The sequence below is a fragment of the Rhea pennata genome, chromosome 1, assembly GCF_028389875.1.
Source record: "Rhea pennata isolate bPtePen1 chromosome 1, bPtePen1.pri, whole genome shotgun sequence".
NCBI lineage: Eukaryota > Metazoa > Chordata > Aves > Rheiformes > Rheidae > Rhea > Rhea pennata.
The window spans coordinates 116,577,116-116,592,559 of NC_084663.1; the positions used below are offsets into that span (position 1 = coordinate 116,577,116).

The 15,444-nt window shown below is 38.6% G+C and overlaps 1 protein-coding gene across 2 annotated transcripts in view; it reads right to left on the bottom strand.

The window, feature by feature from the left end:
- Window positions 1-2,700: 2,700 nt before the first annotated feature.
- The window catches only part of URB1 (URB1 ribosome biogenesis homolog), a 57,831-nt gene continuing 45,087 nt past the window's right edge, over window positions 2,701-15,444 (bottom strand). Inside the window, exons 31-39 of one of the 2 annotated variants that reach the window (XM_062598315.1) lie at window positions 12,991-13,151; window positions 12,307-12,418; window positions 10,897-11,003; window positions 10,258-10,401; window positions 9,417-9,526; window positions 7,987-8,163; window positions 6,878-7,119; window positions 4,567-5,160; window positions 2,701-3,934 (exon numbers count right to left, since the gene is read on the bottom strand). In XM_062598315.1, the coding sequence (XP_062454299.1) occupies window positions 3,729-3,934; window positions 4,567-5,160; window positions 6,878-7,119; window positions 7,987-8,163; window positions 9,417-9,526; window positions 10,258-10,401; window positions 10,897-11,003; window positions 12,307-12,418; window positions 12,991-13,151 (1,853 nt within the window). In that variant the 3' untranslated portion in view covers window positions 2,701-3,728. Of the gene's footprint in view, window positions 3,935-4,566; window positions 5,161-6,877; window positions 7,120-7,986; window positions 8,164-9,416; window positions 9,527-10,257; window positions 10,402-10,896; window positions 11,004-12,306; window positions 12,419-12,990; window positions 13,152-15,444 lie in introns of those variants that run through there. The other variant, XM_062598325.1, reaches the window with a different exon arrangement.

The window sequence follows — 15,444 nt, forward strand, 5'->3', positions numbered from 1 at the left end:
AGCACTGAGACTGCACAGCCTCCCTGCACTGCCTGCTCCAGCCTCCTCCTCACTGGCTAATGGCAGACTCACCTTGTTTCAAGAACCCCTTTTTCTACAAGTGGATTCAAAGGAGATTTCTGAAACACATTAATACTCCCCATTCATAAGCACTAGTGTTCTTTTATTAGTTGCATTGGAACATGACTTGAAGTGCGTAGCCACTGAAAATACTTTTTATTTATTTCCTTTAAAATTATCTGGAACTGTTTACAACAGCTTAGAAATAAAATATATATATATATATTATTACTATTGTTTAAAGACAAAAGAGAGAAAATAACTTGCAGGCAAAACAGATCAACTATGGAGGGCATACAGCATTAAGTATATAAACAGTAATAAATAATATTCAAAATACAAACTGTCTTACAATATCTAACTCAGGAGGAGGGGAACGTGGGGAGACAAATGCACTTTCTTTCTTGACATTTCCATATATACCAACTTCAAGGCATTTCCAACACTCTTCCCAGTGGGTTTTTATTTGCGCTCCCCCCCAGACTCCTCTGTTAACATATGCTGCTCCTTCTCCTTCGAGTTGGTGGGATTCATGGTCTGCTGAACTGCTACATCCAACAGTTGCCAAGTGTGACCCAACTCAGCACATGCAGCTGGTTGAAAGGCAAAGCTGACTTCCACAGCGAAGTTGGCCATAAAGCTTCTCCCACAAACACCACCTCCTTCTGCTTCATTGCTCTGCTAAGTAAAGTCCTTTTCTGCTCACACGTCAGACGTACCCTCAGCTGAGCACAAGCAGCCCCCCATGGGGCCAAGTCTCCCCGAGAGCCACTGCAAACACGGAGAAGCCCCAACCCTCAGCTCAAAACTGCAGGTACGTTCCACACACCGTGTACAACAGGAACGTATACATACTTTCGGCTATCGACTTCAATGGTGTCTTGAGAATTTTGAGAAGATTTTCAAAAGGTCTGCCCCCCAAATGAGGGCAGGCTGCTGGGCCTACTGCAGAGCGCTCTGGAGTTTTAGCCATGTGGTTCTCATCATCAGAATAGCATCAGACTGAGTAACTTGTATTAAATTAGAGAAACTACTTGTTTCAAAACGTAAGTCCATATATGGGGCATGTTTTGCATCTCTGAATCCCCTCTACAATTTGTTATAAGTATTCAAGCCTAATTTCTTAAAGTAACGGCTCTTCATCTAAATTATTAAAATGCACTGATAATACACTGGCAGTAATTCACATACACAAATCATGTATGGTTTTTGAAGATATTTGACCATTATTTCCAGAAATACTTCATCATAATCTTTTAATTGAATATCTTGAAGCTCACAGAAGCAATGAGATTAAATCTTAAAGTTCCCACAGGCAGAGCTACATTCTCTCTACTGATAAGCACGCATCAACTGATATGACAGGCTAGTAACGTTGTCAGCTTATTTGGATTATTTTTTTCTCTGTGTCCAAAACCACCATAAAAAGGGGGGAAAAAAACTGTATGAACAATCCTCTCCTACCCTGAATACTTTGATAATGGTGATGATAGAAATACTAATAAAACATTAAAAGCCAGGGAGAAAATATTCACTACTTGGCTTTTTGCAATATTTAAGGCCATTGGAAAACCATCATTTAAGTATGCACAATGGTTAGGGGGATCCACATGCAATTAAGTCAGGGCTTCCACACGTTGTTGCAAGGAGAACTGACCAACACCCACGACTAGCCCTATCTGCAGCCACAATCACCTCATAGGGCCTTTCCGCTCCCTAGCATCCTGCATCACGTTAGCTAAAGCATGTTATAAACGTGGCAGTTATCTTCCTCATTTTTAGCAGTGACAAATTGCATTCAAAAAATCACTATTTCCATCCACAAAAGGAAATATCAACACGTGCAAAAACCCGTTTGAGCACAGGTAATTCAGCAAGCCTGCTTGTATCTAATGCCCTTATTTCCAGACATGGATCTCACTCATGAATCGCTTTTCCATCTCGTCAAGCTTCAACAAATGATTTCTGCTCCTGCAGGTACCAGTTACAAAAGTATTTGGTTTTTTAAATTAACATAGCCAAAAGGCATGTGAAAGGGTATTACAAGGCACATCCCTAAAAACGTTCTGGGCTTGCAACTTCCTGTACAGCCTCCAATAGCTGGGTTGTAGTATTTTTCTTTTGGTTGTTGTTAACTTATTAAGTAGTTGAAAGGGGATTTAGTACCTCTGCTTTGAAATCTCCCCATTGTTTGCAACATTTCAATTTATTTTCCACATTTCTTCTATTCTTTCAACCAAATCATACTATAAACCACCATCAGATGTGACCAGTCCCCTCAAGATAGCTGAACAATTCTTTCCATATCTGCCATGAGTATTTTCTTTTCCTGTCAAGTCAGGCAACAAGACAGCTTTCCATTTTGTTCTATCTCTGGCCATTACCTTCTCTCTCTTGGGCCTCATTTTTTTCTTTTTTCTTTCTTTCTTTTTTTTTTTTAATGAAGTAAATTACATCTTTTCACTGCAAAGAAATTTTTTTGATACATCACACTCCAGGGATTTTATACCAATACTATACAACAATTCAGCCTCTAATGGGCTTGCAGATTTTTTAAGATTTTTTTTTTTTTTTTTTTTTTTTTTTGATTTTTAAATCAAGTCTTTAGATTGAGGACAAGAATACTTACATGTAGAAACATTTCTTATTTGCATCTCACATTCTTTTATTAAAAAAATACAAAAGTATCACAAAGAGTGTGCATTTTGATTTTTTCCCCAATACAGAATTTGCACAAAGTACCTAGGCATAATACATATTCATGAGTCAGTTTAATAAATCCTATTTTACATTTCAAACACTCAAGTTCAGGCTCTGCATGTTTGCATATTTGGAATGGTGTGTTAAACTGCCCTTAAGGAAGTGTTCAAGAAATATTTGTCAGAGTTCACAGAGAACTTCCTACAAAAAACATGTATAATCAATCAGCCGCAAGTCATTTGCGTTTTATTCTACCTCTCCTCCTTTCAGAGTGAGGAGAACATAGGTTTTTACTGCAGGTATGTTCCAGCACTGATGATGGTCTTTTCTGATTTTTAATTAAAAAAAAAAAAAAGACAGAATAAAACCACTACAGCCCTGATACAGATGCTTTCAAAAGCATTTTAATTTAAAAACAAGAAGAACCACAGACCATCATAATTCCTGTGTTCACAGTCTTCTGTACATACTGGTTTTGCTATCATGTACCATGAAAGAAACAGAGTTCTTCAAGAAATAGTAAATGATCATGGCCAGATCCCGGAATACTTGTTCTTTGTACTTAATACCAGATTGTGGTGAAATATTGCAGTCTTTTTTTCTCCATCTTACACTGGGGATATGATGGATTTTAACTACATGGAACTGAAATAGAGTCCAGAGGCAATACACTGATCAGTCTTTATTGGTTCTTCATAAAGTTAAAAATGTCTGTAATAAAACCAATATAAATAATATTCAGTGTCCCATACTGCTCATCTCAAGAAAAGGGAAATTATGGCTTTAATGTTCCACTGAGACATGATGAATACAAGTCTCTCCGTCTGAGTTTGCACATAGTAATAAAATATTGATCTTTATGACAAAACAAGTTAGATCTGTCTGGAGGACAGTTCAAGAGGATTTCATGGCTCACAGCAATGATGGCATAGCATATAACATTAAAGATTAAATGTCAGCCCAGTGAATTAATGCCCCAATGTAGCCAAGTAAAGGGTTTTGCAAAGAGACATAATAGTTTCTTCTCTTTGTTTATGGGTTTCTGTGTCATCATCATTTAATTTATCATCTGTGCTGCTGTAGATCAATTTGACATGTGTTATTAACATATCTGGCTCCTGTGCTCCAAGCCATATGTCCCCAATGTAAACAGAAGTGAGGAATACACAAACAGCTATGGAATAAAAATTAGAGAAGAATAATCAGAACAGATATCCAAATAGCTATACAAAAATAACCTATTTTACCAGACACCCTTCCAGAACCATTTATTAAACTAGTTTCCTAATTCTCTTCCTGGATGGAAAATCTGAGCATTTTTTTGCTCATACAAAGCCAATGGTCTACCCAATACTAACGACAACAAGAAAAGTTCTATCTTCACAGACCTTTCTAACAACTTTAAATAAAATGGTTTGAAATCGGACCAGTGGCTTTTGCTATCAAATGATAACAATGAACAGTGTGCAGATTAGAACCCACACAGACTTACTTGTCACAGACTACTTTTCTCTTTACCTTTTATATATTTATTTGAGCCCTATTCAATCATAGATGGGAAAATTCCTTTAGGAAGTATGACTATTTTACTACCAGAAATTCTTATGGTGCAACCATATTTTGCTCTACAACCCATGCAGCTCTATCACCAGAGATACAGCTTTCTTTTTCTGAATTGATAATCACCAAAAGACAAAGGCAAACCTCAGACTGTTTGGATGAAATTAAAACATGTAACTACCTATCTTCTACCTATCATTAGCACCTCTGTCTTGTTGCAAGAGTGATAAAGAAAAGATCAGTTACCTTTCTTGTTCTCGTCCTCTTCGGTCATTGCTGATAGGCACAATGTTTTCACAAGTTCATGAAAGCTGTTGTTAGTCAAGCCCTGAGCATCCATCAGGTGAAGCATGATTGAACTAAACAAACAGAGTTCTTTCAAGTGCCCAGCTGTCCCATTGCTGGCCTCACAGATCCGGGTGTAAAACTTGAAAATGTTGTTTCTCAACGTGGTATCCCCAAGAACCTCCTGGACTGCCTGGGGGTGTGGTAAAATGCATTTCTGAAGCCACTGCAAAGTTAACAAAACGTTCTGCATGTTGAGGCTATGCTCAACCATGGACTTTATGAGCCATTTAGTTACTATGTAAATGGATGCACAGGTAAGACCAACCGCTTCATCTTCAAGATCCACAAACGTTTCTGAACGTTTGGTAGGCAGGGCTGGGAAAACAGGCTCCCAGTGTGAAAATATGGAATTAAGATGCTCCCTGCACTTTTCCAACTCAGATGCTTTCAGGTCTGCATCACCGTCGTCTTCTCTTTCTATCTCTTTTTTTTTCCGAATGTGATGATATGTATGAAATGAGGCTTGAGATTTGTTCTTTTCTTTAATATTCTCTATAAGAAAAAACATCAGCAAAAATACCAGGTGCTTCAAAGCATTTTCTTTGTATAAAATTATGCAGCAAAGATGGCACCACACATTGTTTTAGCTGGTAAGAGGTAAGTACTGGCCTCATTTACCAGCCAAATAAAGCCTGTGTAATTCAAAGTGAACGGGAATCAGCTACAGTCTCCCAGTAATTCACAGGCTGGAACACATTTCTGAACTGCACTTCATAACCTTGAGGTGAACAATAATGCCAAGGCCCTGACCCAAAACTTAGTAAAGCCAAGGCAGTATTTTACAGGTCCACAGATGCAGTTTTATCAGTAAGGCTACATCATTTACACAGGTTGTGAGAAATTTTCAGACTACTACTGTTTGGGCTGGCAGAGGCATAGCACCTGCCTCCCTACGGAAGGGGATACCAGCATAGCTACGTTGCTTTTGAACGACACAAGCTAAGCCAGCAAAGTTGGCTTTCCTTTAGCTTCAGCACAGCTGCATCCTAGTCTGCTAAGGTGATGCTAATCAAGACTATAAAAATTTTTCACACTGCAAGTGAATCGCTAGGTCAGCTCAACTTGGTAATGCACAGCTGCCTGCAGTTAGATGTTGCTTGTGTCATGGAAGCAGCAAAGCTCCCCCAAAGCAATGGCACTTTATTCTACTGCTACCATCTCGAACAGAGTGTCTTATAGCAATCTATTTTTGAAGAGTCACTGAGGAAATCATTAGAAGCTTCAATTATGTTGTATTCCTGTGACTTAAAAGAAAAAGAAAGAATCAGACTTCAGGGTTTTTTCCCTCAGGAGTAGAGAGGGAGGACAACTCTTCAAAGGTAACTTTAAAAATAAAATTTCAGATATGACCAGTTTTTGTAGCTGCTTTATAAGCTGCTAAGGACTGGAATAACAGCTTAAAAAAAAAACAAAAAAAAAAGCTACTGATGCAGTAGATTATTGATGTAGCTACAGTAACTCTCTAAAAATCTTCAGAAACACATTAAGAGAAATTTAGAAAAATGTTAGAGCTTTTATAGTATACCTCTTAAATGCAATGATCCTTTAATAATTAGTTTAACTCCTTCAGAACAGCAAAAGAAATCTGTTGAAGACTATAATGTACACCAACAGCAGCTGTTAGACTTGCAGGAAAGCATCACTGTTTAACACCTCCTAATACAAATTTCCTTATACATTTTATTCACAGAGATTACTCAATAAGACAGAAGTCATACAAGTCTAAATGGGGTTTTTTTTTGCTCTTTCTTCCAACATTGACAAGAATGAAAAAAATTAACTCTTTCATTTTTGCTTGTTTTACTGCCAATTTTTACTGAAGTTTCGTTTTCAGATCCCCATTCACACTCAGAACGGTTCCAGGCTTTGAGCACAAAGCCTCCAAATACTATTTTTAAAGTTTTTTTTTTTTTTGAGAATACAATTTTTAAAACCTACTGCTAGATCTGTAACTGTTTTTATTTTAAAGCTTTTTCTCTTTTTAAGATTGTATTTCTCCAAAGCTTCCATAATTGTGTAAAGATAAAAATCACTGCAATAAAAACCTGAAAAAGTGCTTTCCATCCATTCCTGCTCCCTGAAGCTATATCAAACTGTCTGACAAAAGATACTAACACTTTTTTTCTAAAATGTTTACCTCACTTTTATGGTCAGCCTATCACAGTTTCAACAATATTACTTCTCTTAAGCAAATATTTTTAGTACTTACTAAGCAATTCTTTGATTCGGTATTTTTGAGCAAGACTCTGCAAATCATCTTGAATCTGCAGGTCTTTTTCAATGACGCTCCACTTATGCAACAGCAGCAGGATCTCTTTGTTTGAGAGAACACTGTCATTCACAGTGAATCGGTTCATTTCTTTGAAGGCCTCAACAACTACAGCACGATATCCCAGCACAGAATTCAGTGTACTGAAAAACTGAGTCAGTTTGGCCAGATCTAAATTAGTCCTATTAAAATAAGAAAAATAATTTTTGACATTAACTAATGTGTTTTTGTACTTATTTTATTAATCGGCATGCAGCAAAAGTTTTTTTCCTTACAGTCCTCTAAACATAGAGACTTGTTTCTCAGGGTGCCACTGAATTACTTTCATTACCATTGAATCTGCAGTGCTTCACTCCATTAGTGTTTAGGAGAGCAAACAATGTAATCTAGCCTTTGCCTCCTGCCTGTAAAGGCCAAGGGCAGATGACACAGAAGAAAGGGGTCAGAGGTCTGAAGCTTTAGCCACTCTTCGCACAAACTGACAAAATTTTGAGGAGGAAAAAAAATAAATGTAGCTTACTCAGGCTGTGACAATCCTTGTCTGCATGAAGCGCTGCCTATACCATTAGGAACCCAAGCAGAACTGGTTACCCTTTGCTCAGTTACCATATTATGTAACATAAGAAGAGACTGACTCCTTATTTAACACTTTCATATAGAACTTTACACGAATACTCCTTGTACAATTTGTAGGTATTGTTCTGACATATGAAGGGTCTAAAGCTTGAGGAACTTAGGAAATCCTTGCAGCAAATAGCATTGCTGACCACAGGCTCTAATCTAGCAGGACAAAGAGTAATATATATTACAGTAGCTTAAAAATGGCCAATAATTAAAGATGTGGAATTTGACACTATCAACTGTCCTGTTATTTCAAAAAACCCTCATCAAGATTCACCAGTCAACACTCATACTGAAGGGAGGAAAAAAAAAAACAAAAGAAAAAAAGCAAAAAGCATTAAACTACCAGAGATGGAGACATTCTTCTGCCCTTAGTATGATTCAAACAAGTCAGAGGATGACCTGCAAACCGATTAAAAAAGACTTACCGAATGTGTTTGACTAATATGATCAAAACATACAGAAATTCATTTATAAGATGAATAGGAAGAAACTTCCTATTTTCCTGGGGGTCTTTCTTGCTTTCTCTCTTGCCTCCTAAATTTGTTACCCACAGAGCTTGGACTAAGGAAATGATTTTATTTAACATCTTATTTTCCAGAAATCTGCAAAACAAAACAAAGCAGGTCCCAGTCATGAATCCATCCATCTCCTATAGCGGGGCATAATCTAGTGCATGGTTGGAGCTGTGAATGCGAGCAGATGCCTTACAGTCAGACTCCCCTCCTCGTCCCACTCCCCACCAGGGCACAGCAGTGCACCTCTTCGAAGCCCCAGGTTACTGCCCTTGCCCAGACATGGGACAACCAGCACCTCCTGCCCAGCTACCACTCTGCAGGTGGGGAAACACAGTATTGCATCACAGCTCCCACATGAGACTAGTTGACTTCTGACTTGCTTCTTTCATTACATGGGAATAGCTTTCCAAAGGAATCCATTCAATTGCAAATACCATCACTATTTCCTTAAAGCAGTTACTGTTCAAGATAGCTAGCTCCCTTTACAGTTTAGAATTTCTGATGTTGCTAAGATTTTACTTAACAACAGCAGTGCTTACAGTATAGTATCAGGAGCCATATTTACTTCATTATTCTAATAAAAAGAAAATCATAATTTTGCACAGAGGATGCAAGAAAAAAATCTCGGAAGTCTGATCACAAAATAAGTATTAGGTATCAAGGCCAAATCTAGGCTTTTTCATCTCCAAATGCATGCAGAGAGAGGCACACAGAGGAGCATTAGCTGTCTCTACTCTCAGCTCTCGGGAACTGTGCACACTCTGCCGTTCCTATTGTGGGTGCTCACTGGGAACCTGTTCAGACTGATCACAGTGCAGAATCCTGACACCTTGCCTGAATCTGTCAGGAATATCTATGCAAAAGGCATCTGTACGTGCATGGACATACATATGTTGAGAGAAAGCAAGAGGAGGAGAAAGGAGTGTAAAGGGGAACATTACAGCCAGCTCAAATTTATTATCATGACAAGTTCTTTGTAAGAGGTCCTATGACAAGATGTGGATTGTGGGTAATAAAAACAAAAAGTACACAAAATAAAATAAGGTGCTACTTTGTTTTCTAAGTTTTTCAAGAAAGTGTTATCAAAATCATGAACCTCCCCCACCACTATCACCCTCTCCTACTAGGACCTGAAAGCACCTTGATTTTGTTTTTAGAAACATTAGGGAATGTTTTAGAGTTGGGCAAGTTCTGCCAGTACAGCAGATAGGTGCCAACTATCACAACTGCTGATACAACATCTCCATATCTGTCCCCTTGTTTTCATAGTCCATTGCATAATTATTTCCCATGTGCAGAGAGTAGTGTTGTTCCCATTTCACCAATATTTCCCTTTTTACCTTTTCTCCAAAATATGCAGTATCCAGGTTAGGAGACTGTGGTCTTGTATCAGTTCATAGGCAGCTTTAGTGATATGGGCAGCATTTTGCAATATCTCCAGAATGTGATTCTGAAATAGAAAATACAATTCATTCTTTTACAGATTTATAGCATAGTCAGGATCTAATTACTATCAATCTTTCCGAAAGATATAATTAGCAATCTGACTGTATCCAGAATCTAATAATAAAAGGTAAATAAAAGGTAAAACATGTTACTAACTATTTATGTTCTTAGCAACTCCAGGGAACAGAAGACATCTTTTCAAGGCTTTACACACATCCAAACACTATTAAAAAGACCAAGTCTTTATACAAGCAACACAATTTTCTGTTTTTAGCCAAGATTTTGACTCAAGATTTTTTAGATTTCCCTAGGTGAAAGCTTGTGAACATGAAGGCTTCTGGCTAGTGAGCTGTTCTTCCTAATAAGCACTGTACATGTAACATGCTGGATAGGCTATAAACAGACCTAAAAAAAGCAAAGGCTCTGACCGCATGTGCAAAACTGTGATTTCTGCAATATCTTCCATGAAGCAGTGGAAATAAGGTTGTAGAGCCAGACTATCAGCTGATGAACACGAGTGAAGCTTCATGATGGCAGAGATCTGTCCCCATTTCAGTGGAAAGAATATGACTCACTGACTTGATATAATAGATATTTTCCCCATCCCCACATACATAATCAACAAAGAACAGATTTTCAAGAGGGAAAGCGAAGAGTCAACCGCTCCTTTCTGCTTTTTATGTATTTAAGATCCCCAAATCACAGCACTTTTTGTTTGTCTGCTTAAATACCTACCTGAGAGCCCTCGTCACACAGAGGACTGTTAAAAAAGGAAAGAATAACATGAAAAATCCTTTGGTAGTCATAAAGTTGATAGCAGTATTTATCACGCAGTCCTTCCCCAAGGAGCCTAAGAACCCATTCACGTTCTGTTTTGTGCTAGAAGCCAAAAGAAAAATACCAATGTCATAAGCATAAGTACAACACACTGATTTCCTGGGAGTACCAGCATAGCATTCAGCAGCTTCTTCCAGACTTCTCAACTTTTATCCCTATCAAATTTAATCAGTAACAAAATACATCAGGATCAGTTACTCTATAGTCTAAATATGCTCTGATCATGGAACTTAACAGCTCGCTATTTCTAAAATACTTCAGTTGAACTCAACTTTAATATTCTAAACTCATATATGAAAGTAAGCTAGCTGGGACAGAAGACTGTTGTGTTTATACTGTACATGCAGCACACCTCACGGTGTGCTACTGTTAAAACTCCCCCCCTCAAAAAGATAATACTTCAAATTCATATAAGATAAAAAAAACAAAGATATCTGATTAATTACCCATGAGAGCATAAGACTATTGAATTTTTATGGCTTTCTTCTATTATTTTCTGAAAATTACTAAATACTTATGATGTGATTCGTACATTACCTCCAAATCAAAGCTGTAGAAAAGCTGGAAAAACCCTGGTACTTTCCTCAGGTCCAAATACTGATGTGACAAAAGGAATCTGTTTATCTTTGTGTACATGTGCTCCTCTGTGGTGAAAAGAAACAGTGGTTACTGTTGAGGGGGATGAAACACAACCATGAAAAAAGAAAAAAGGAACCTGCATTTTCCAATGTTTCAGCTAGCTGTCAGAACAGTGCATTTATAGAGAAGGCTTTGTGCTATAAGGTCGACTATATTGTTGGCCATCCTTCTCCTTGCGAAAATGAAGAGCTCATTCAGGGAACGCCCAAAGCAGATGACAAGATGAACATTCAGTGGAGCTCAGGTTTCAGAAAACTGAAAGTATCTTACTTCATTCAAAAACAGAAGTCCGCTGCAAAGAAACAAATTGGAGCTAGGCCAGGGGATTTCAAGGAGAAATTCAAATTCAGAGGCATTTTCTCAGAGCTGCTTAAGTCTGGTCAGGCATCTTTCCAACAGCAAACCATATATCTGACTAGAGACATGTTCAATCCAGTCCTATGCACGTTCATAAACACCTCACATCCCTGAGGCAGCAGCAGTAACTCATGAAATAGATAAACAATCTGAGGAAAGTGTTACTGAACAAATGGGAGAGGTAGCACCACATGCTACACCAATGCTTCTTAGACGAATGTGTTTAAAGGCCAGAACTCACACAAACCTCCCAGACAGCTTTTATATGCCATATAAAATGTTATGGAAGGATGAGAGGCACAGTAGGCCTAAGCTGAAACAAGAGAGGTTCAGACCAGGCACAAGAAAAAAATTCTTCCCCATGAGGACAGGTAGGCAACAAAACCGGTTGCCCAGAGGTACGGTACTGTCCCCATCCTTGGAGGTTTTCAAAGATCAGTCTGGATAAAACTCTGAGCAACCTGGTCTGTTCTCACAGCTGACCCTGCTTAAGTCAAGGGGTCTACCTACAGACCTCACAAGGTCCCGTCCAACCTGAATTCTTCCCTGATTCTATGATTCTCCTTTTCAACAGTGATCTACATCGATTCAGTGTCTAAAGACAAAAAATGACTCAGGCCAACCTACTTTTATCTGCCTAATGGGACTCTCAGTTTCACTCAACTAGTCCTGTACTCAGCTGTACTCCAAAATTACTAGGAGGTAGAGGCTTCATCTGTGATGTGTACACTGTTTTGTACACAAAGCATGACACTTCCTACTTCCCAGTAAGGCACTATACACAAGCATTCAAAGTTTTTCCTTGAAACACGGAAAAGTATACTTCATGACTGCTACCACACTCATGGCTACTGCATCCCCCAGTTATCACTCAAGGACCTCGCTCCACGCACAGCTACTCTCTCCTGTTAAACACCCCAGGAGTTCAATATGCACATTAGATTACAGTACCTGGCTTGAGCATCTGCTGTGCTACACGAGCAATGTAGAGGGTTAAGGAGAAGGTAAATCTGAGGTTCTGCTGCCTGATTCCATTTTGCACAGCATCCATGAGATACAGCAACTGCAGCACAAGAACCCAGGTGAGAAAAGTGCTTGCACCATAGCTCACAAACATACAACAGGAGAGTATGAATACAGAAATAAACTTTATGACCTATTTCATAGGTCATAAATCAAATGCTAATCCCATCAGAATTGTAGGAATTGATAGGAACTCTATTCCCATGAATCAAGTTGCTAAACATTTCACATTTCACCCATTTTCTTCTTTTTTTCTGCCCATTGATTACAACTGGAACAACACAAAGGAAAAAGAAACAATAGTATAGAGGATAAAAAGCTTCATTAAAAAAAATCAACATATTAGTTTAGCAATCTCATGCATATTGGTTTGTTAAAATTGGCATTTGTTTAAACCAGAGGCAATGTGCACATGGCACAGTTGCAGTTTTGTCAGTGCCTGTAAGACCATGGACATTGAATGAGGCCCTGATTGGCTCTCTCACAATGTACAGGTGGACAGATGAGTAAGGCACTGACTTTCCCATAAAAGTCCATGGCCTAAAAATTCTGACCAAATACTATACCTACTTTACCTACTATAGATAAGCTATCAACCTATCTCAATCTTACCTGTTTTTGTTCTCGAAAGCGAGCTCCTTCTAGATGAGAACGAAAGGAACCCAGGACAAAATATGCTGCTGCTCTCATATTGGAATCATAGCTGCTAAGTGCAGCTACTGTTAGACCCAGAGCATTGACTTCTACAAACTTGTGACATGCCACTACACACTCTGTGTGGGAAAAGAAAGGTGGGGGGGGGAGGAAAAAGAGAGAGAAAGAGAGAGAGAGAAAACATACAGTACATAAAATTCACAAGTCATAGAACATGCTTGGCACTGTAATCCTTAACAAAACTTCTATTCATAAACATCAATTTTTACATCTAATTCTATAAATTATTACTTCACTGCAAATGCATATGCTGAAGGTTCCTTCTGCTAACAAAGACATTCAGCAAATCACTGAACAATAACTCTTTATCTGAGCTGAAATTAAGCCAGTAATTTTCAATTATCTGAGATAGATATGATTCTGCCCTGTAGACTGTGCAAGGTTCTGTAAAGACATCATGTATCTCACTGTTCAAGGAATGTTAAGCACAAGGAGGAAAAAGAGTGAGAATTCTCCTCCTCAAAAAATTTTGTACATTTGATAGTCTATGTCTGAAATAGTCTACAGAAAGAAAGAACAACAGAGCCAATGAAAGCCTATTTGCACTAAACAGCTTCTGTAATAGAGTGGAAAAGAGAATAATGCTTAAATAAGACATTAACTAGGATAAAATAATCAATCATTATCATGCAAGCATGAGCAATTCTGTAAGAAAGACATATGCTAACTGAAGTACAAAGCTGTGCCCCTACACCCTTCAGGAGCAAACAAAATCACAGAATGGGTAAGGTTGGAAGGGACCTCTGGAGGTCATTTAGTCCAGCCTCCCTACTCAAGCAGGTCACGTTGCCCAGGACCCTGTCCAGATGGCTTTTGAGTATCTCCAAGGATGGAGACTCCACAACCTCTCTGGGCAACCTGCTCCAGTGCTCTGTCACCCTCACAATAAAGTTTTTCCCCATGTTCAGACAGAACTTCCTGTGTTTCAGTTTGTGCCTGTTACCTCTTGTCCTATTGCTGGGATTGTTGAAAAGAGTCTGGCCACATCCTCTTTACATTCTCCCTTCAGATATTTTTATACATACTGATAAGATCCCTCCTCCAGCAATGAACAGCAATCAACTAAACAGAAAATGCACTTTTGAATCTAATATATCTTTTCTGTAGTATTTTGTCATCATGATTGATGGTTTCTCATTTAAACACTCTGTGTTTTGAAGCGCTTGTGCCATTTCTATCCATTGATGGCTAGAAATGACTCCATGTAAAACTTCCAAAATTTCTCCTACACTATTTCTATTCTATTTGTCAGTAAAGAAAGCATCTTGGTTGTATTTTACCACTAGCGTACAAATGCAGTGAGTTTAAGTTTAGCTCCAATATTCAGAAGTCTTCCTGTAAATCAAAATAAAGGTCAAAACAAATGCTCCTACTTAAGAAGAGGTTCTAGTCTTACTGATGAGGGCCTATATTTGATCCACTGATTTCCTATCTCACCATCACACACACCTCTCAAAAAAAAAAAAGAGAAAAGAAAAAAAAAAATCACAGATTATTTTTGCACCAACAGCTGGGCTGTTTCATCTCTTCCTCAACTGCTAGAACTCCTACTCCAGCCTCCTGTCAGTTTCACACTGAGCTCTGCTAGTTATAGGACAGGCAAATAGCAGGGTCTCAGCCTCCCAGGCTGTTGCATCAGAATTGCAACAAAAAACACTCACTGAAAAGACTTACACAACTATTTCAATTCTAGCCATTACTATGCACTTCCCTACAAAGCTCCTCGCCAAAGCATTTCATGTTTAACAGTGCTATTCAAACACCTCAGTCACTCTTCCAGTGAGCAGAAAGATTCCTCCAAACTGTTAGCATGGGATACCTCCCACATCACCAGATTTTGTAAGATATGGCTCTACCTCCCTCTACTTCCAGGCACTGGAGAAGGCCACTGGCTAAGTGCCAAAGCAAAAGCAAGAGAGGTGTACAAAACCAGGGCAGGAAAAAGAGAAACAGAGCACAGAGATGCCTAATATGTGTCTTCTTCTATCTTTCACCTGTGGTAAAGCAACTCTGAACTTCCCTCTCCTTAGGCAAGTTGCAAGGGTGCAAGTTACACACAGGAAAAGGAATATGTTGAACAGATTCAAATCCATGTGAATACACAAAGACGATCTGAAGTTTGTCTGCTTGCAGAGGATTCTCTGCCCTTCAAGCACAGCTGGCAGAGAGCCCTGACCTGTACAATAATCCCTCTTCAGTATATGACCAAATCATTATTGTATGTCCTTTCACAGCAAACAACCACACAGCTCTTCTTCAGAATGGAGCTCTTAGGAATGACTACTACTGTACATCAGCTGGAGAGAAAAAGTGGATAATTTTCTGGGCTGGTATCACATAACGAAATTCTGT